This window comes from Gymnoscopelus microlampas (genome assembly GCF_963454915.1).
Source record: "Gymnoscopelus microlampas genome assembly, chromosome: 3".
NCBI classification, from domain to species: domain Eukaryota; kingdom Metazoa; phylum Chordata; class Actinopteri; order Myctophiformes; family Myctophidae; genus Gymnoscopelus; species Gymnoscopelus microlampas.
The window spans coordinates 1,565,961-1,589,174 of record NC_139940.1 but is presented as its reverse complement, the minus strand read 5'-3'; the positions used below and the strand labels follow the sequence as shown (position 1 = coordinate 1,589,174).

General features: G+C 43.3%; 1 protein-coding gene across 1 annotated transcript in view; it reads right to left on the bottom strand.

Moving 5' to 3' along the window:
- Positions 1–8,660: 8,660 nt before the first annotated feature.
- The window catches only part of kmt2bb (lysine (K)-specific methyltransferase 2Bb), a gene marked incomplete at its 5' end in the record, with an annotated part of 105,750 nt that continues 91,196 nt past the window's right edge, over positions 8,661–23,214 (bottom strand). Inside the window, 7 exons of the mRNA XM_084048675.1 lie at positions 8,661–9,863; positions 10,780–10,909; positions 12,547–12,630; positions 15,176–15,283; positions 19,128–19,380; positions 20,779–20,916; positions 21,446–21,555. Coding sequence (XP_083904801.1) covers positions 9,588–9,863; positions 10,780–10,909; positions 12,547–12,630; positions 15,176–15,283; positions 19,128–19,380; positions 20,779–20,916; positions 21,446–21,555 — 1,099 coding nt within the window. The 3' untranslated portion in view covers positions 8,661–9,587. The remainder of the gene's footprint in view (positions 9,864–10,779; positions 10,910–12,546; positions 12,631–15,175; positions 15,284–19,127; positions 19,381–20,778; positions 20,917–21,445; positions 21,556–23,214) is intronic.

Genomic DNA, 23,214 nt, shown 5'->3' with positions numbered 1-23,214 from the left:
CCAAGTCCCAGTTGGACCATTGAGTTGCATACCCTTCAAAAAGTGTTTTGGTGTAAAAAAAAAAAAATCGAAAAAAAAAAGTTTGGAAAAAAAAAAAAAAGAAAAAAAAAATTTGTCGGAAAAAAAAAATATTCGGAAAAAAAAAGTTCATAAAAAAATAAAGTCGATGACAAAGTTTGGGGGCGGTACCATGCTGCAAACAGAAGTTACGGCCATTTAAAGCTCGGCCAATAGGAAGGCAGAGGGGGCGGAGCTTCAACACACGAAGCTCATTGGTGGTTACAGCTGCCACATGGATTATAGCAGGAGCCCTAGAGTCTCTGGGTGGTTTCCCCCCCTCCCCGTAACCGTTAACATGTGAGTGAATGGGGGAGTGAGGATGATGATGGTTAACATGGGTGTGAATGGAGGATGATGATGAAGAGTAAGTCAAGTCAGAATGAGTCTGAATTTGGGACTGAAAGGGGGCGCGGCTACATGTTTTTGCTAATAACGTGGGCGTGGTAACGCGAAACGGCGAAAAAAGTAATGCGGTAAGTGGGACGGTCGTCCCGCACGTTTTGATATATACATTGCGACTAACGAGTAAACCGTGTGGGAGGAGAAGCGTTTTGCGCGGTACGTGCGGCCAAAAGGGGCGGAGTTTAGCTGTTTTTTGCTAATAACGTCGCCATGGTAACGCGTGACGGAAAATCGTTTCCGAGCACACTACTCCCGGCCAAGCCGCACGTTTTGATGTATATATTGCGGCGGTAGTGTAAACCGTGCGGCTGTTACGGTTGACCGAATTTTGTGGCTTGAAACTTGTATTAATAAATCTGGAAGATCTCAATAAGTGTGCCTCTGCCATTAACATGGCAGGCACACTTAATAAAACCTGGTGAAATAATTGCGTGTATTAGAGCAAGATGAGGATAAATGAAACATTCAGTCTAAATGTACAGTTTGATAATTCACAACTACTACTACTTCTACTACTACTACTTGTATTTGAAACTTTAAATTTCTCTAAATATTATAAACTTTCAGGACAGCCTAAGTACAAATATAATTGATGAAAAGGCTACTATAGGCTACAGTGAAGTCTGACTGAATAATGACTGAAACGTTTTTATTTTATTTTTTTACTCTCTTGGTGTGGGAATTATTATCTGGCACAGTAGTTGTGAATTATCAAACTGTACATTTAGACTGAATGTTTCCTTTATCCTCATCTTGCTCTAATGCACGCAACTGTTTCACCAGGTTGTATTTGTGTTGTTTCTCATAAGCGTGCATCTGTTGTCCATCAACAACACAGTAATCTGTGCCTTGACTTCAGCGCGCTGACTCGCTCCCCATCCGCCCCCTTGCGCTTCAACAACACAAGAAAAGCCTGTTCGCGTTTGATAATGGGTGGTGGGCAGCTAAACTTTACCACGTGTACCTTACTGTGATCATCTTTTTATTTTAGCGTCTTTGTTTTTTCTACCTTGTGACACTTTTTGTTTTTTTTACCAAGCACCTTATTTATATTTGATATAGTTGTCTTGTTATCCAACCTTTGTTGTGTATTTTGTAACAGAAACTACATTTATATACATGTTAATAAAAGATTATTCAATCAATCAATCAAACCTGTATATTTGTATACAGATTATTTTATATTGATTTAATAACTTATTTAATAATTGATTAATGTCTCTGTCTCTATCAGAAAACAAACACATTCATACAGTACTGTACTGGACCTGTCATAAATAACACATTAATGGATACCTGAGACGACCTCAATCAAATGTTTTCACCAGGATATGAAACTGATGGGCTGCTAGTAGAAACACTATTGATAATAATAGATAGTAATATTGATAATAATAGATAGTAATATTGATAATAATAGATAGTAATATTGATAATAATAGATAGTAATATTGATAATAATAGATAGTAATATTGATAATAATAGATAGTAATATTGGTAAATCCATGCGTATGAAGACTGTGATTTTACTGATATTCTATGCAGTGTTTATACTGTTAGGCAGCCTTGCAGGCCTGGTAACAGGCTGTGTGATGTGATTTCAACATCTTTATAACGTTGAGCAATACAAAGTACTGCAGTGAAGAAATAGCAGAGTTATCTATGCTAGAGGAAGGGGAGGATGAAAATGTCAGGTCAGAGACAGACTGGTCCATTCTTGGCCGAGAAAGAGCATCCTTTGGCCAGAACTGATATGTGTGTTAATTAAGACCCGCAAAGCAGCCGTGTCATTTTAGATTTAAACCCCTTTAACCATTATTTTATACTTTGGATATTCAAAAATCTTGAACATTAATTTGTTCAAATCTTTGAATATTTATATTTTTTAAAGCGAACATTTGTAACTCAGCTCTTTGCTTCTGGGGGTCCCTGGAACTAAACATTTTGAGATGGGGGTCCGCGGGGCCAAACACATATCTAAAAATGTTTTCTAAATCCTAACAGTATGTTGCTATAACTGTATCTCAGTGGTGCTCCAACTTTTCCATGTCAAGGACCCCCAAAATGATATGTATTTGGCTGGGGACCCCCCATCTCAAAAGGTTGTTCAATGTTGTTCCAGGGACCCCCAGAAGCACAGATCGGAGTAAAAAATGTTTGCTTCAAAAAATATATTTATATTCAAAGATTTGCACACATGTCCACGATTTTTCAAACAATAGCTTTGTAGCTCAATAGTATGAGCTTTTAGATCTGCTATTTTTGAATAGCCAAATAAATCTGAAGATGCATTCCCGGTCCTAATGGGTTAAATATCTTGTGTCTCTACATACAACTAACTACAGTGAGAAGAACCTCAGGACCAGACAGACAGACAGACAGGCAGACAGACAGACAGACAGGCAGACAGACAGACAGACAGGCAGACAGACAGGCAGACAGACAGGCAGACAGACAGGCAGACAGGCATGTTCTGCATTCCACAGCATGAGAACAGTTTGAGTCGAGGACCCTCACCACCACCACCACCAAGGCCTTGACCTCCATGCTATGCATAGCACGGCCCTTGATGTACGGTGGCAGGACGACCACGTAACTGTATGGAAATTCAACCTTTACAAAGGCATGCTGGGAGTAACAGACTGTGGTCACTGTGGTTGTTTATAATAATAATAATAATAACTAGAAAAAGTGCTCCTCGGAGCACAACTCTCCGCCAGAAGACTTGTGTTGGTTCGAAGGTCGCGAAGGTCGCTATCCCTCTTGTATATGTAAGTGTCCTATCCATCCTGTCTGGGTAAGTGTCCTCTTCCGTCCTGTCTGTGTAAGTGTCCTATCCCTCCTGTCCTATCCGTCCTGTCTATGTAAGTGTCATATCCCTCCTGTCTATATAAGTGTCCTATCTGTCCTATCTGTCCAATAAGACAGATAGGAACAATTGGACCGCGACTACCTGACTACTTCCGGTTCGAAGGTCTGGGAGTGAGCTAGTGGCCGGATTTTCGGTATTGGAATCTGGCTTATCACAGTGACACATGTATTTATAGGTCGCTATCCCTCTTGTATATGTAAGTGTCCTATCCAACCTGTCTGGGTAAGTGTCCTCTTCCGTTCTGTCTGTGTGAGTGTCCTATCCCTCCTGTCTGTATAAGTGTCCTATGTCATATCCCTCCTGTCTATATAAATGTCCTATCTGTCCTATCTGCCAATTATGTATCAGCCATGCAGCTATTTCATGGTTCCCGTCTTACCTCACTCTGACAGTGGCGGAGACACTGTCAGAGTGATGCCATGTATATATAGGCCCGGTGGCGTCACTAGCCAATCAGATCACAGTATTTCACGTGTCACGTGAGGCTTGACCAATCGGTGTGTCATGTTTAGAAAGTGAAAACGCAGTGATAACTCTCCGCCAGAAGACGTGTGTTGGTTCGAAGGTCGCGAAGGTCGCTATCCCTCTTGTATATGTAAGTGTCCTATCCATCCTGTCTGGGTAAGTGTCCTCTTCCGTCCTGTCTGTGTAAGTGTCCTATCCCTCCTGTCCTATCCGTCCTGTCTATGTAAGTGTCATATCCCTCCTGTCTATATAAGTGTCCTATCTGTCCTATCTGTCCAATAAGACAGATAGGAACAATTGGACCGCGACTACCTGACTACTTCCGGTTCGAAGGTCTGGGAGTGAGCTAGTGGCCGGATTTTCGGTATTGGAATCTGGCTTATCACAGTGACACATGTATTTATAGGTCGCTATCCCTCTTGTATATGTAAGTGTCCTATCCAACCTGTCTGGGTAAGTGTCCTCTTCCGTTCTGTCTGTGTGAGTGTCCTATCCCTCCTGTCTGTATAAGTGTCCTATGTCATATCCCTCCTGTCTATATAAATGTCCTATCTGTCCTATCTGCCAATTATGTATCAGCCATGCAGCTATTTCATGGTTCCCGTCTTACCTCACTCTGACAGTGGCGGAGACACTGTCAGAGTGATGCCATGTATATATAGGCCCGGTGGCGTCACTAGCCAATCAGATCACAGTATTTCACGTGTCACGTGAGGCTTGACCAATCGGTGTGTCATGTTTAGAAAGTGAAAACGCAGTGATAACAATACTCTCCTGGCGGAGAGTAATAAAACAATTCATTTAAAACGCACTTTACATTTTTGGAAATCACAAAGTGCATCAGGGCTTAAAAACCTAAAGGCAAAAAAATAACTAAATCAGGGCCATGGGAAAAAGTCGATTAAAAACGAATTAAAAGACCTAAGAAAAAATACCTAAGTCCTGGGTTCGATTCCCGCCGGGGACGCTGTGGGCGCCCACAGCGTCCCCGCTGTCAGGTGGCAAGAAGGTCAGTTGGCTCTCATGCATTGAAGGAGGCATGAGCTCGGCCCTGGCCTCCCTAGGCTGGTGAGGGGAGTGTAGCGCCCAGGATCACTTAGCAAATTGGCACCGGGTGAAAAAAGGGTTACAAAATCGAGGGATAAAAAATATTACAAAAGACCTAAGAAAAAGCTTTGTTAAAGCTTTTTTTTGAACGCATGGGTAGATTGTGGGGCTGTCAGGCGGTCGGGGAGGGGAGGGGGAGGGGAGGGGAGGGGAGGGGAGGGGAGGGGAGGGCATTCCACAGGCGTGGGGCAGTGGAGCAGAAAGCCCGCTCGCCCATGGTGCGGAGGAGGTTGGTCTTGGGGGGTCTGGAGAAGGTTGGTGTTGGACGAAGGAGGGTTTTGTTTTGCTGTCTGTTGGGCGTCCAAGCAGGACACTGGACACGCCTCCAGGAACAGGCTGACCAACGCAGAGCGGCTCAAGATGGACACCAGCCTGACAACAACCTCAGAGGAGCTGCTGCTGCTGCTGCTGCATGCTGGACAGAACCATCTGGAGGAAGAGGATTCATACAGTATCACTAAAGCCTCAAACACCACATTAAGTAAATGAAGTCATTCCTGCAGACCAGCTGCACTCACTCACCTTACCTCAACTGAACTCACCATTTCCTCCTGCAGTTTTAACCCATTAATACCTGAGGCCGATTCTACAAATGTAACAGTTTTCTGAAACACTTATGATGCTATAATATCAGAGCTGCTTTTTCATGTCAAGGACCCCCCACAATTATTTGGCCACTTACCCCCCCCCCCCGTGATGTAGTTCCAGGGACCCCCCATGAGCAAAGTTTTGAGTTACAAATGTTCGCTTTAATAAAATATAAAGATTTGCACAACTGTTCATGATTTTTCTAAATTAGCAGATCTACAAGCTCATAGCGCGGCACTCTGTCCCTGGAACAAGATATTTTGAGTTGGGGGGGGGGGGGGGGGGTCCATTTTGGGGGTCCTTGACATGAAAAGTTGAGAACCACTGATATTATAGCAACATAAGTAAAGAAAAACTGTTAGGATTTAGAAGACATTTGTAGAATCCCCCAAAAGCAAAGATTTTAATTAAAAAAAAATAAAGATCTCACAGTAAGTCGCTCTGAGTAAGAGCAGCTGCTAAAATTGTAAATTTGATTCCAAGAGACCGTTGTGATTTGTTCAAACATCTTAACATTTTTTATTAAGCAAATAACATTATAAATAAAAAAGTGCATAGAAAAATTAAACAGGTTTAGAAATATGTATACAATTATTTACAAACTCAGGCTTTTATTTGTACAAGGTAACAAAGACACATATTTAAAGTTCACACGTATTTTCTCATTTTTATGCCTTTTACACTTTTTTATACTTTAAAATAATAACCCCACTATATATATATATAATATAGTATATATATATATATATATATATATATATAACATACAGCTTTCTGAACAGGTTTCTGGGAGAGATGGTCATGGTAACTTCAGGCTTCCACTAGTGCTTTAACATCCTTCATTACACACACACGCAGGCACACAGACACACACACACACACACACACACACACACACACACACACACACACACACACACACACACACACACACACACACACACACACACACACACACACACACACACACACACACACAGGACAGTACAGCCTGAGATATACTTAGTTGTCCGTCACTTCACACACAGAACAGAACACAGTTGCAGCACAACGCGTTGTACTGTGTGTGAGCTTGTAGCTCTGCTGATGATCAGTGCGTGACGACTAAGTATAAGGCGGGCATAAAACCAGCTAAATGAAAGCATCGTCCGCTCTTCTTCTCTGTTTTTGCATTAGTATTATTCCCCGAACATCTGAGGTAGACTCCTTTACCAAGAAGCTGGGAGTGACTCTGCTCTCCTGTTTTATTGGATAAGATGATGATGATGATTGATTGATTGATTGACACGTGTGGATACCGGGCTTTACGTCCACGTGATTGGACGTGCAGGGAGGGTGGGCGGGAGTACTAAGCTTTGCGATCACATTGATTGGACAACACTAGATTTCTTTACGGGGGGGGGGGGGAATCTGCTCTGAAAAAAAGAAAAAAAAGGGGCGGGGTTTGGAGGAGAGAATGAAGCAAACGTGGCGTGTGGGCTTGTGGAGAGCCGCCTCCAGCAGGGGGCGGCGAGGAGACACTAAGGCCTTAGATACTCTGTCCATAAAATCCTACCAAATAACGACGAAAAGAAAAAAAAGAAAAAACCCGAAAAAATAAAATAAAATAAAAATATCTTTTAAAAAAGACCTGCTTTAGAATAACGTCTCAAATAAAGGCTTAAATGCAATATACAAACATCTCAAAACAAGATTCAAGTAAAAGAGTGAAAATAAGGAAATTGAGTGTAAACCAAAAAAAAGAAAAAAAGAGGAGGGGGGGGGGGGTGAGGGCGGGTCTCCCAATATATTAAACCGTCACCATTTTGTACACAAGAAGCACAAACAAACGTCCCAACATTATGCAGAAAACATGAATAAATACAAACTACGTCTCTAGAGCTCAAGCCATCCTGATCTCCGTTGATTAGAATAACAGTGTGTAGGTTCAAATAAATGAGCCCTCGCCCGACGACGGCCAAATCTCAGCGTTAATTCATCCATTTGTTTAAATTAACGCTCATGATTTGACGGTGTGAGCGAAGACCGCCTTAATTAAATAATAACGCTAAGGTGCGGCGCGCATCCTGCACCACCGCCGCTAGACTTCTAACGCTGAGAACAACGAAGACTCTAGCCGGTTTGGGAGAGGAATGCACATGCTCTCAGTGGCAACGCTTCAGTTTATTCTGTTAGCACGTTAGCAGTGGCGCTAGCACGTTAGCAGTGCCGCTAGCACGTTAGCAGTGGCGCTAGCACGTTAGCAGTGCCGCTAGCACGTTAGCAGTGGCGCTAGCACGTTAGCAGTGCCGCTAGCACGTCAGCAGTGGCGCTAGCACGTTAGCAGTGCCGCTAGCACGTTAGCAGTGCGATCTCCCCGACGCGAGTCGAGCTGCAGGGGGGGGGGGGGGGGCGATTCAGGAGAAATGTCAAGACGAACTATTTGGACTGGTTTTGTTTCGTAAATAGTTGAACCCTCTATGAGTGCAATCCTACGGCAACAAGTTAAAACATTATTGCAAGGAGTAGAACCAGCATTTTTTTTACTCTTTTTTTTGCTAGGACAGTAATAAAATAGAAAAAAATATATATATAACAAAATAAAGCAAAACTGATTTGCAGCTTAACTCTTCTTCACTCTTGGCTTGGATAGTGTTCGCTACATACACACTGTACAACAACATCAACAACAACTAAAAGTCCATTCAACCACCGTCACACACATGATGCCCAACATTTAGGATTCAAAAGAGGAAAATAAAAAATGAAATAAATCTCCCTTTCCAGTGTGAAGCCTGCGTTACACTTTCAACATATCTGACCTACAAGCTCACACCGTGTGAGCTTGTAGGTCAGATATTGTCAGCGTGCGATATACCGTTGTTGGACGGAGCACAGCAGGCCGAGGCTTGAGAGGGAAGGAGACGAAAGGAAAGAGGAACGGCTGGACATTATAATGCACGTCACTTAACCCATTAAGACCTGAGGCCACGTCTAAAAAAATCGAAATCCTAAAAAAAAAAAATCTGAAAAAAATATTTTCACGATTTTTCAAAAATAGCAGATCTACAAGCTCGTAGCGCGGCACTCTGTGACGCGCTACGAGCTTGTATATCTGCTATTTTTGAATAGCCAAAGGAAGCTAAAGTGACACAGATGCGTTCCAGGTCTCAATGGGTTTTAAGACAACCTGATATTCAAGTGTCTCGTTTTAAAAGTACAGTGTGAGAGCATACATGAATGATCTGCATGGGCACCTCCATGAAAAACAAAAGCCTTCAAATTAAGAGCTTCTAAAAAAGACCCCATCAAATCTTTAGCACCATGGTTGTCGCGTTTTAAAGGGAAAAAAAAGAAATATAACTACAGTATATCTACAAAGAGAATATCAACAGACAAAACAACGGGGAGAAATGTCGAAGGTGAACCGAACGGCAAACATTCAAAAAAAAATAAAATAAAGGTTGAAAAGGTCCTGGCAAGCTGATTGGCTCCAGAGCTTAACGAGCTCCTCATCACTGGGAGACGACGTGATTATTTAGACGCGTCCGAAAAAAAACTAAATGAATCAGAAAAAACAAACAAAAAAAAAAAGTAATCTCTCGCTCTCTCTCTCTTAAATAAGAAAACAAATCAACAAATAATAAAAGCCTAGCGTTGGTTGATTGGTGATAAAACAGATAAGGCTGTGACACACGTAGTACGGGTGCCATAAATATCGACGGGAAAAACCACAAAGAGGAGAAACACCCACGGCTCCGTCGCTCTTGCTAGCTCTATGCTAGCACACAGATCTCTAGCGGAAGTATCTATTGGTTATAGGCTGTCGTGTGAAAGTAAAGCAGGCAAGACATTTATTTATCAATAGTTAGTCTGTTGAGCCCGTACAGGGCGGGGCGGGGCGTCTCTTCTCCTCCTCCCCCCCCCCATAACCCTCTTTGTGTCTAAACCTGCCAGAGTTACCAGCTCCAACCTCCTCTCCCAGCCTCCTAGTGGCTTAAATCCCCGAACCCGTCCAGTGGAAACCTTAATGTAAGGCTTTTAATAACCAGTAAACTCTCTCTCTCTCGTACGGAGGGTCCTGCCTCGTTGTCTGGTTATCATCGTCGTTTATTAGTTGAGGAAGCGGCGACATCGTCGCGCTCCGCAGTTGCAGCCCAGCTTGTTGCTGGCGTCCTCGATGGGGAACTTGTAGTCGTAGGTGAGCTCCTCGCCGCGGTAGATCTTCCTCAGGGCGAAGATGACGATGTGCTTCTGGCCCTCCACGTTGATGACCCGCGAGTAGCAGTTGGGCTCGCACGAGTGGTTGATGAAGCGCGCCGCGTTGCCGTGCATGGTGGCGTCCACCACGTCAAAGTCGTCGATGCGGAACATGTAGCAGCCGATGCCCTGAGGAGACAAAGAGACAACGCTTTAACACAGTGGGTCTCAACATGTGGGTCGGGAGCCTCAGGGGGGGCCCCACATGTTTTTTTTTGGGGGGGGTCCCCCCAGATGACAGTAAAGTGACAATTTATATTTATTATCTCATTAAGACCTGAGGCGATTCTTTAAAAAAAACAGTTTAAAAAAAAAAAAAAAAAAAAAAAGTAGATCTACAAGCTCATAGCGTGGCACGCTATGAGCTTGTAGATCTACTATTTTTGAATAGCCAAAGACATCTAAAGTGACACAGATGCATGCAGGTCTTAATGGGTTAGGGACTTTTATGACATTTTTAATACCTAAAAAGAAATGAATCATCAATGCATCAAAAGTAGTCAACAAACCCCAACCCTAACATTGGCCAAATTGTTAAATAATATAATAAAAAGGCAAACATTTTGATCTACAGTACAAGCTCACAACATGTTGTGAGCTTGTATTTTTTTTTTGTATATATCTGCTATTTTCACAATATTTATCTGTGGGAACTGAGTGAAACCAAATGTAATGCCTCCGCTCCTACAATAACAAGTGCTTGGGGGTCCTCAGTTCAAATATGATATGTTTGGGGGTCCCGGCCTGAAAAGGTTGAGAACCACTGGTTTAACCCCTTAAGAATAAATTAAAAAGTATGTTGCTCTATATCGTTGTTGTCGGGCAGAAACGTCTCGTCTCCATATTTTAACTTTTTGTGTGTCTTCCTAAATTAATGCCCTATTTGATCATACTGCAGTGTCACACAAGAGTATCAAAAATAGCAGGGGACCCACCTTGCCATCGTAATAGAGACAAGATGAGAGGTAAAGAGAAGGTAAAGTGACCCACCTTGTCATCGTAATAGAGACAAGATGAGAGGTAAAGAGAAGGTAAAGTGACTCACCTTGCCATCGTAGTACTTCTCTCTCTTGTCAGTGAGAACAGAGCGGATGACGTTCCCAGCGTATTCTATGACCATCTCTCCAGCCTCGATGTTCCTCTTACAGAACAGACCGCGGCCGTGGATAGCAGACCTGGCAACACAACAAGCACACAGTCAGTGGGGGAGCAGACCTGGCAACACAACAAGCTCACAGTCAGTGGGGGAGCAGACCTGGCAACACAACAAGCACACAGTCAGTGGGGGAGCAGACCTGGCAACACAACAAGTTCACAGTCAGTGGGGGAGCAGGGACTGCTTTTAATAGGACGGTGCTTCTCAAAGTGAGGTCCGGGGACCCCCCTGAGGGTCCTTGAGAGGGTTCCAGGGGGTCCCCAGCTAAATGAAGTTTAAATAGCATCACAATCAGTTAGTTTGACCACTTTATATTCGCTATTACATTTTTATTATAATATTTTAACAACACAAATCTTGTATGGGGGCGGCCATAGCTGAGTGGTTAGTGAGCCCGCCTAGGGAGCCAGAGGCCCTGGTTGCCCCAGCTTCGATTCCAGGCCAGGCCAGCATATGTGTCGATGAAATGAAATGTGTCCCTGAGCAAGACTCTTAACCCCTAATTGCTCACAGGTTCTCATTGGAAACAAGACCGCAAGGACTTTCATGAACGACCTGTTAAAAGGAATTATCCTTATCCCTGAACTAAATCTGTTGAGATGGGGGTCTGTGGACAAATACATGATTCATGTGGGGGTCCTTGACATGAACAAGTGTGAGAAGCAGTGCATTAGGAGGAGAAGTGAATAACTCCTCCTCCTCCTCCTCCTCCTCAGGCTGAGCAGACTGGATTGAAAACAGTGAAAAACAGGAAACTGTTGAAGGTTAATAAAACTCTGTTCAACAGGATAGGAGGAGGAAACACAGCGTTGAGGAGGTTCCCACAACCCTGAAGAATAACAACCAGTTTAGACAAAAACATTCAAGGCTTCATGGGGGAGTGTAATTTGTACTGTTCAGTTGCCTTTATTTCAGCATGGCAACACAAAGATTAAAGATGTAGCATCTGTAGCACATTTATAATCTTTGCCTAGCCATGCTGAAATAAAGGCTTTTTTCTTCAACAGCGCTCCTGAGACTCTTTTTAAAGTTTATCTACCTAACCATTTACTCCGAGCTGAGGAAAGGAACTTAAACTGTGTTTATGATGTCAGAACCACAGATGACAACTCCTTGGCCACTCCCCCCCCCCCCCCCCTCTCATTTTAAGCAGGGCAGCTTCTGAAAACCCACATTGTTTTTTTATCCTATATCATAACATGTATGAAATGTTTTGACAAACAACCTTGAGTTATGATGGTTTGAATAGCGGAGACACATCCATTATAAGCAAACCTGGCAACACTGACTCACTGACCTGTAAACCCCTACAAACCTGGCAACACTGACGTGTAAACCCCCACAAACCTGGCAACACTGACCTGTAAAGCCCCACAAACCTGGCAACGCTGACCTGTAAAGCCCCACAAACCTGGCAACACTGACCTGTAAACCCCCACAAACCTGGCAACACTGACCTGTAAACCCCCACAAACCTGGCAACACTGACCTGTAAACCCCCACAAACCTGGCAACACTGACCTGTAAACCCCCACAAACCTGGCAACACTGACGTGTAAACCCCCACAAACCTGGCAACGCTGACTCCCTGACCTGTAAACCCCCCAAACCTGGCAACACTGACCTGTAAACCCCCACAAACCTGGCAACACTGACCTGTAAACCCCCACAGCCTCTTTGGACGTCCTCTCCAGGTGTCTGAACCTCATGGCCATCGGCAGCTCCAGACTGGTGGCTCGTCTAGACAAGGAGAAGAGTTTAAGACGTGATGTTAGCAACATGCTAACATGCTAACATACTGTAAGCTCCAGACTGGTGGCTCGTCTAGACAAGGAGAAGAGTTTAAGATGTGATGTTAGCAACATGCTAACATGCTAACATGCTAACATACTGTCAGCTCCAGACTGGTGGCTCGTCTAAACAAGGAGAAGAGTTTAAGACGTGATGTTAGCAACATGCTAACATGCTAACATACTGTCAGCTCCAGACTGGTGGCTCGTCTAGACAAGGAGAAGACATGATGTTAGCAACATGCTAACTCACTGTCAGAACACATTCACTTCTCTTCATCTGTCACTCTCACAATTATTTGAGATGCCGGTAGTCACAATTACTTTTAGCACAATCGTCATAATCGTTTCCATGTTTAAAAATGTTCACATATTTTCAAAATATAATATATGATATATAAAATGATTAAATATGTCAATAATTTCTTTGTATATTTCAGTTATTCGTCATATTTTTATTAGGAAACCTAAAAGGCTTCATATGTTCTAATGTTCAATGACCAAAAACACAATTTAAATCGTTAATCGCAATTATTTGAGTGACAATGAATGGTCAACTTAAATGTGTAAAGGTGACAGTCCTAGTCAAGAGTAAACCTTCCTACGTGGGTTGACATCTGTGTCAGTGCAGAGTGAATCTCAGACATTAAATACAACAGGGTCTTTGTGCCAGGGACCCCCAGAAGTAAAGATTTGAGTTAAAAAATGTTTGCTTTAAAAAAATATATATTCAAAGATATGCACACATTTTCCAGGATTTTTCAAAAATAGCAGATCTACAAGCTCATAGCGCGGCACTCGGTGCCGCGCTATGAGCTTGTAGATCTGCTATTTTTGAACAAGCTAGCTGGTTAAAAATGATTGTGACGCTATGTTAACTCATTTAGCTGGGGACCCCCTGGTACCCCTCCAAGGACCACTGTGGTGGTCCCCGGACCACTGGTTGAAAACCACTGGTATAGATGATGCTGGTATAGATGTTGAATGTTTACATGGATCTCTATGGAAACACACCACTAGTGCAGCTCCAATGTTTATACACAGCAACACATGAAATGAATTAGGACATTTAAATGAAACCCTGGGGAAACCCCCCCGCTCTGTCTCTGCTGTAAAACATCATCTTAAAGGGTTGTTTTATTTGCACATCGCCGGCCGTGGGATGAAGATGATGTCAGATACCATGGTGAGTTTATCAACAAACATTACTATACAGAGGATGAGATACACATTACGCCACACACACACACACACACACACACACACACACACACACACACACACACACACACACACTACAGTTCTCAACGGTCCTGAAAATGAAGTCCTGGCCCTACTGGGCCGGCTCGAGGCTCAGCCCGGCCCAAACAATTATCATACCTTTAGACCCGAAAACCCCGGAAAGGTGTCATTATGAGCTTAACTCTTAAACTGCCAGAGTTCTTTTTTTTTACCCTCACAGGCTGCCAGACTTTTCGAAGCTAGTACTTAGAATCTTTTTTATTTTTTTGTCCGTTTATTTTTTAACATTGAAGTGAATGGAGCAGCAACTTTTTGGAGAATGTTATCTCCTGGTTCTTTGTGACGAACGGAAAAACGGAAAAACCCCAAAAATAAAGAATAATTTTAGATTTATTTTTTGTAAAAAAATACTTTTTTTTGCCAAAAAAACAAATTCTAAACGTTTTTGGCAGCTAATGTCCTCAAAGTCACACATCCAACGAGCTTTGAACTGAGCAGAATGGACCTTCTGTTCCAGAGATAATGGCCAAAAACGGCCACTTTAGCAGATTTTCGATAGAGTTTTGGCCACTGTCGCCCGTTTCTCTGTAATAACACGGACTAGGAAGGACGGACGGAGACAAACTAATTAAGACACCTGAGTGAACTTTGAGCTGCATCCAACACATACACTGACATTTATGTCGGCCTTATTGTTAGGCCTCTAGGGGCAAATTAAATGAAATGACATTTTTAGTGGGTAATAGATTTCTTTGTATTACTATACTTGTGAAGACATCAACACGTTAGGACAGCCATGTTATGAATGCCATTTAAAAATAACAATTGCCATTTTTAACCGTAAGCCTAAAGCCGAAAAACAGCAGATCTACAAGCCCACAACGCGTCGCGCTGCGACGCGTTGTGAGCTTATAGATCAGCTATTTTTCGGTGCATGACACTGGCGCGCAAACTAAGTATTAAGTCATGTTTAACTCTAATTCCAATCCCTAAACCTAAACCTCTAAATGTCTAATCCTAACCTGAATGTTTTTCTGATTGTAAACGTATCTCTAAAAATGTTTTTTAACTATAAAACAACCATTTGTCTTGTGAGGACCAGGAAAACGGTCCTCATAATGTATATTTCTTCAAATTCTACTATATTTGGTCCTCGCAAGTATAGTAATACACACACGCGCACACACACGCACACACACACACACACACACACACACACACACACACACACACACACAGACACACACACAGACCTGGTGGATTTAAGGAGAACCTCATCCTCCTCATCATCATAAGGCAGGATGTCGGGCAGCTGTCTGTGCTGAGAGGCCAGGAAGTTGAACATGTCAAACGTGGACTTCCTGAAAAACATAAACAGGACAGAACATCGATTAAAGGGACACTTCACAGCTTCCGATAAGACCTGCTTCAGATTCACGCTCTTACACCAAGACAATGTAATGGTTATAATGTGGATGATTTGTGCTCAGTGAACGGATGTAATGACAGATTTAGGTTTCATTTTTCATCGTACACAACGTCATGCAAAATCAATCATAAATGTCACTTTCTGCTGGATTCATTATCAGAGGGGCAAAACATTCTAACCTCATATCAGTGGTGGGAAAAGTACTCAAATGTTTGTTATCAATAGTGCAATGTATAAGTGCTCTGTTGCAAGTAAAAGTCCAGAATTAAACTTTTTTTGTGTGTTTTTGGTCTCCCCTACCCCTCTCTTCTATCCCCAAAAATACCCCAGTTTGAACACTCAGGCTTTCAGGTGAAAGTGCTTTATAAGCCAGAGAGAAGTTACCGTAGTTGGAATGAGAATATCTGAGGCTTGATTTAGGCTCAAACCTTTTGAAAAACGTTTGAGGGACATAAACAATATGATATCAAATATTATTATTATTTTTTAAATTCATGGTGTAGACCCTTTAAAAATGTACCTGAGTAAAAGTCCAAAAGTATTGGTATCAAAATATACTTAAAGTAACAAAAGTAAAAGTACTAAAATGTTTGAAAATTGCAAATCTACAGAAGTAAAAGTATAGATAATCGGAAATACGCCAATAAAGTAAAATATACCTCAAAATTGTACTTAAGTGCGGTACTTGAGTAAATGTACTTAGTTACGTTTACACCACTGCCTAACATGGAAGGAGGTTCATAGTGAAAGTTATAAATAAATGAACAGGTTGTTCCAGGTTCATAGTGAAACAGAACAGTGTGTGAGCACTCAGACAGACAGGGGGAGTGTGTGTGTGTGTGTGTGTGTGTGTGTGTGTGTGTGTGTGTGTGTGTGTGTGTGTGTGTGTGTGTGTGTGTGTGTGTGTGTGTGTGGGGGGGAGGTTACAGACAGTGGAACTACTACTACGCACTAAGCATTCATCTCAGCCCACGGAGGGGAAGTACCGTACGTTGGTCTGAGATCACCGTACCTTTTCCCCTTAATGATCACAGCTTCACATTCAGGTGATTCCAGAGAACAACCAAACAGAAACTATGATCAAACAAACCCTGTGACTGTCGACTGGTCACGTCAAATGTTAACCCATTACGACCAGGAACCACGACCACATCTGTGTCATTATTACGTTTCCGTGGCTATTAAAACAGCAGATCTACAAGCTCATAGCGCGGCTCGGTGCTGCGCCATGGACTTGTAGATCTGCCATTTTTGAAAACTGTGTTAAATGTGTGCAAATTTCATATACATGTCCAGGGGTGCACATAACTTTTTAGGTCTGGTACGCAGAAGAGCACCTGGACATGTGACTTGGTGCGCATGGCGCCCGTCCCGTTTTGTCAACGGGGGGGGGGTTCAGCCCGGAGCCCACCGGACAGTTTTGTCAACGCCGATTTTCGCCGTTTTTTTTTCTCACGCTGTTAGATAAAGCCCCCAAGGTTGGTGCCCTGTGCTGCTGCGCTGATTTTATCCGCCAGATTGGGACGTTCGCGGCATATTTTGCACCATTACGGTGCGTTCATCATCGGTGACGAGTGCCTCTAACAGCCGCTGCTGGCTGCGTGCACGCAGCGAGGCGATGCGAGGCGACGCGAGTCATATCTCTACCCCTGTGCCTAATGGCTGTACATGGGGCCGACGGGTGCTTTAGAGTGATTGTGTGAGTGTGGCTTCAGGAAGGAAATTCCTAGCCTCGATCTCCAGGCTTTTATTTTTTAGTTTTGCTAAAAAATAAAAGCTTGGAAATTCCTGTCCCAGCTGTTGGTGCGCAAAAGCGCCTCACGTCGCCTGATGTGGTGCGCATTTTTTATTTTGGGTGCACATACGCACCTGTTATGTGCACCCCTGTACATATCTATAAATGTTGTCTAAATCCTAACAGTATGTTGCTATAACTGTATCAGTGGTGCTCCAACTTTTACATGTCAAGGACCACCCCAAAATGATATGTATTTGGCCGCGGACCCCCATCTCAACATATGTTGTTCCAGGGACCCCCAGAAGCACAGATCAAAGAGTTAAAAAATGTGCTTTAAAAATATATATACATTCAAAGATTTGCACAAAGTTTCAAGATTTTTCAAAATTAATAAATAGCAGATTGTAGATCTGCTATTTTTAATAGCCAAAGGAATCTGAAAATGACACGGATGCGTTCCTTCTTATAAACGATGACGCTTGGCAAGGCCGTCAGAACAGAACCACAGCCAGGATCCACCAGTGAACCGTTGATACCGTGGACCATGAATCAAACCATAAGTCCTAATTCTTTCCCAGAAACCCACGTCTCAGGTTCACTTCCAGCCCTGCTGGCGCAGGGAGTTCAGTTTAACCACATGAACCCTGGCATCCTCCTTCTGGACGTGTCATAATAGGCGGACATTCAGTCAAAGTAGCCGATCCACAAGCTCACAACGGGTCTCAGAAAGTAGATCTTGTAGATCAGTAAATTTTCGCCAAAGAGATTTGGTGTGGTGGGGAAAAAGCAACAGAGCCACTTTCAGCATATTGAATATTTCATATGAAAAACGCCCTTTCCCTTAAGTCCCTTAACCCATTAAGACCTGGAACTGTGTCATTTTTTGATTTGAGCTAAAAAGCACTATTTTACACTTTGGGCTATTCAAAAATAGCAGATCTACAAGCTCATAGCGCTGCACCGAGTGCCGCGCTACGAGCTTGTAGATCTGCTATTTTTGAAAAATCGTGAAAATGTGTGCAAATCTTCTGAATATATATATATTTTTTTAAAGCGAACATTTTTAACTCAAATCTTTGCTTCTGAGGGCTGGAACAAAATATTTTGATGGGGGTCCGCGGCCAAATACATATAATTGTGGGGGTCCTTGACATGAAAAAGATTGAGCACCACTGATATAGAAACATACGTTTTTCAGAAAACTGTTGAGATTTAGGACACATGTAGAATCGGCTTCAGGTCTCAATGGGTTAAGACAAGTGTTTTTATTTCTCAGGGGCCACAAAGCTTTATGATCCACAGATCAAACCACAGTGTTGTTTTCCCAGAAACCGATGTCTCAAGATCTCGTCACAAAAAGGGAGGGGGGGGGGGGGGGGGGTGGGTGGGGGCAGACTGACGGTGGACGTCACAAGCGTAAACATCCGGACTTGCGAGGCTCACAATTCCTCCGATCTGCACTAAACTTATGAAAGGCAGAACCCTGAACTCGGGTCTGCCACTGACAATGGCAGACCCGAGTTCAGGGGGGGGGGGGGGGGCTACAGCAGTATTACAGCAGTGTTACAGTGTTTAACACTTCAAATGGTCATAACTCAGTGACCATTGCTCTGATCAGCACAACATAGGACTAGATTTTCATCAAACTGAAAATCTAGTTTGATGAAAAAAGGCCCGTTCCCTCCCTTCCTCCGCAGCGGGCCATAGCGGAATGGTTAGAGGAGGGCCCGCCTGGGAGGCCGGAGGTCCCAGGTTCGATTCCAGGCCTCAGCTACGTGTCCCTATATAGCGGGCATGCCCCACACATAGCGGGCACAGACCCACACATAGCGGGCACAGACCCACACATAGCGGACACAGACCCACACAAAGCGGGCATGGCCCACACACATTACCTCAGGTGGAGCTCGGAGCGGGCACAGCCCACACACACACACACACACACACACACACACACACACACACACACACACACACACACACACACACACACACACACACACACACACACACACACACACACACACACACACATTACCTCAGGTGGAGCTCGGAGCGGGCACAGCCGCTGGGGTTGACGGGCAGGTCTTCCTCCTGGCTGAGCTGCTTGAAGAAGCGGAAGGCGTAGCGTTGGCAGCGCGGCGCCCCCTGCAGCTGCTCTAGCAGAAAGAGCACGGCGTCGTGGAGCAGACCCAGCATGCGGCTGCCCGTCATGCCCAGGAACGTCAGCTCCCTCAGCCTGGCGATGGCCCGCGCCTCCTGGACGCCGTCCATCACCGTGCGCCACGCCACTGGGGGTTTACATAGGAACATATATTAATACATAAGTATATAGAGCACCAAAGTCTGACGTAATTTACACATCCTAGGTTTATCTACCTGGGTCGCGGTTTTCCACCCCCATTCTGAATCCCATAGACGTGTTTAATATCGTGTCAAATAAGAACTGTGTTCCACAAATAAACAAATGACCACGACGGTTTGACTCTTATGGATATGAAGCATCAACTGACGGTGAGAAAACCATAATGTTATTTCTGCCGAATTAGTTACATTTTCACCAGAAACAGACTGTATGAAATATAAGTGACTGACTATCATAAACGATACAGAACCTCCTCCCTGACAATATCGCCGAGACAGTTTGTACATTTTTGGAACAGAATTCTTATATGAGACGATTGTAAGATGACCCAATGTTATTCTCCATAGAGACATTACTTTACAAACCTGGGGATGAACGAGTGACGTCAGGACTTTACTGTACTCTATATTCACTCAATATTATGGATATTCAGGCATTTCATTCATGGTCGTGTGCATAAAAACATCATAATAGTCTTTACAGACAGACGGTTCAATCACACACTCTGTATGTCAGAAAGAGCTGAGAAACCTTGAAACTAAAACGTTTGAGAACCACTGGTGTTGTAATAGTTCAGCAGATGTGAAGCAATCTCTGACAGTGTGATGAAACTCCAGTGGTTATCCTACTATAATTCTAGTAACCTCTGTGGCCTTGGTGCGTGCCCGTTTCTCCTCACTGCCTGGAGCAATTGATCTGATTTTGCACACATCCATTGACCATTACCATCTGAACACAACTGCGATGCCCTTTTTGCAATTTCAACAAATCTCCGCTTATTAATAGCGTTTATGTGTCAAACAATCGGACATCACACTGCGCAGGGTTGCCACGTTCGTGGGTTTCGCGCGAGAAACAAGCAGCAAGGTCTGTACTTTCGCCTGCGGCCCTACAAGCAACACGGTCTATGAAAAGAAGGCCAAACAAAGCGCCTTCACACATATACATTGCCTCTTGGAAAACAGCCGATCTACAAGCTCACAACGCGTCCCCACATGGCAACATCGAGCCACATTCCATTCACTGCGTTCCGTTCAGCGCAGCACACCAACAGCACAACACAACCACTTCACAGACACGACCACATCAGTTACGCGCGTTTACACAGAAAACATTCTTACGGATCTCTGTGTCTGTGTCTGTGTGTGTGTGTGTGTGTGTGTGTGTGTGTGTGTGTGTGTGTGTGTGCTCGCGCGTGCGACGGAACCGCGCAACAGGATGTGCAATAACCCCAAGTTTTGCTTCCTTCACCAGGTCTCACCCTCTATACTGTCTGCCTCCACACTGGTTATTAATCATGTATAATATTAATTAAAGGTCTCACCCTCTATGCTGTCTGCCTCCACACTGAAGCCATCGTCACTGGTAATGTGGAAGCGGAGGTGAGGCTGGTCTCTGCTGGGAGGATAATCCTCGTCTTCATCCGATGGTAAAGCTTCCTCATCTGAGCTGGAAGCAGCACCTAACACCACCAACAAAACAATATGTTGATGTTTTATACAAAACGCAGACATAACAATGGTATCAAATGGAGGTCCATGGCCTAATACATTATGTAACAGGGGGTCCTTGAGAATAAAATCACTGGTATAGAGTAATGTCAACTCCATGGACAGACTAAAGTACCAGAATCATGGCAATGCATCTTTAATCCATTAAAGCAAGAGTTACATTATTGTTAAACATCTGCATTACTTAATATTTCAAGAAGTCTACACAATTAGAGAATGTAGAATAATTGTTCATTTGATCAACGTTTGCCTGTTCTCTCTCCTATGGAACAAACATCAATACAACATGGATGGAACTATGGACAAAATCTCATCCAACGACAACAAAATATTCTATACGTTTTGGGTCTGAGGGTCTAAATCTCATCAAATGGTGAATCCGTGGCTCAAATGCAGAATAAATAATGGACCTTGATATGAAACAGGTTGAAAACCACTGCTGTAAGTACAGTACAGAGGGTTTAAAGTGCTTCAGACTACCTGAGTACTTGTTCCAGTCGGTCAGGGTGCTGCTGTGTCCCACTGTGTCCCAGCCCGGTGCTTTGGCTGGGTCTCCTCTGGACATGGACAGACTGTCCCACGACCCCGACCTGAACCATGACATCACAGCGTTAACACAAAGTAACTGACTGACGTATAACAGAGGACACATTAGAGAAAGCGGCCAGAGTTTTGAAGCCTCTGGATGCAGTCTACCACACAGTGCCTTGCGTTTTATTACTGGTGATGATTATCTCACCCATCACTGTATTTTATATGATAAAGTGGGTTGGCCTTCTCTCGCAGTTCGTAGAGAGCAACATCGTATTTTATTTATTTATAAGGCCTTGTGTGGTAAACTTCCTTTATACCTATCCTCGCTTTTAGAACCAAAGGTTACTGGTCACTCAACACGTTCACACACACACATTAGATATACCAGTCCATCAACACGTTCACAAACACACATTAGATATACCAGTCCATCAACACGTTCACAAACACGCATTAGATATACCAGTCCATCAACACGTTCACAAACACACATTAGATATACCAGTCCACGCTAAGAGCAGTGAGCAAGGAAAAACTGCTTTCATGTATTATGCTCCACACAAATGGAACAAACTTCAGGACTCTCTGAAACTGGTGTGATTGGTCTCAATAGAGACATACAGGGTGCTTCTAGAGGACACACTACATAGAGACATTCAGGGTGCTTCTTGAGGACACACTACATAGAGACATTCAGGGTGCTTCTTGAGGACACACTACATAGAGACATTCAGGGTGCTTCTAGAGGACACACTACATAGAGACATTCAGGGTGCTTCTTGAGGACACACTACATAGAGACATTCAGGGTGCTTCTAGAGGACACACTACATAGAGACATTCAGGGTGCTTCTTGAGGACACACTACATAGAGACATTCAGGGTGCTTCTTGAGGACACACTACATAGAGACATTCAGGGTGCTTCTAGAGGACACACTACATAGAGACATTCAGGGTGCTTCTTGAGGACACACTACATAGAGACATTAAGGGTGCTTCTAGAGGACACACTACATAGAGACATTCAGGGTGCTTCTTGAGGACACACTACATAGAGACATTCAGGGTGCTTCTTGAGGACACACTACATAGAGACATTCAGGGTGCTTCTTGAGGACACACTACATAGAGACATTCAGGGTGCTTCTTGAGGACACACTACATAGAGACATTCAGGGTGCTTCTTGAGGACACACTACATAGAGACATTCAGGGTGCTTCTTGAGGACACACTACATAGTGACTGCACATGTTTCATGTAACACTGTTTATTTGCATCTGATATTTAAATCTGTGTTGTTATCCATGTCCTCACTGTATTGTCTGATTCACCGCCTTTTGCGATTATTTTAATGTTGTTTTATGCTTCTGCTTTTCTTTTTTGCTTTATTGTTAAATTAGTTGTGACATTGTAATGCGATTCAAATGTTTGTTATCAGGGTGTCCTTGAAAAAGAGAGCTTGCTCTAAATGGGTTTCCCTGAATAAATAAAGGAAAAAGAAAGAAAGTTTGAGAGTTTTGGCTTTTAGTTTTTGTGAAACAAAACAGACAGAACCGACCCTATTTCTGTGATATTGACCAGCTCTACCCATACAGCTTTGGTTCTTAAGTGCTGTAAGTTATTCAGTAACAGTGTTAAATAGCTCTATATTGTGATAGTAATCATTACTATAGAGTGTTTGTTCAGTAACAGTGTTAAATAGCTCTATATTG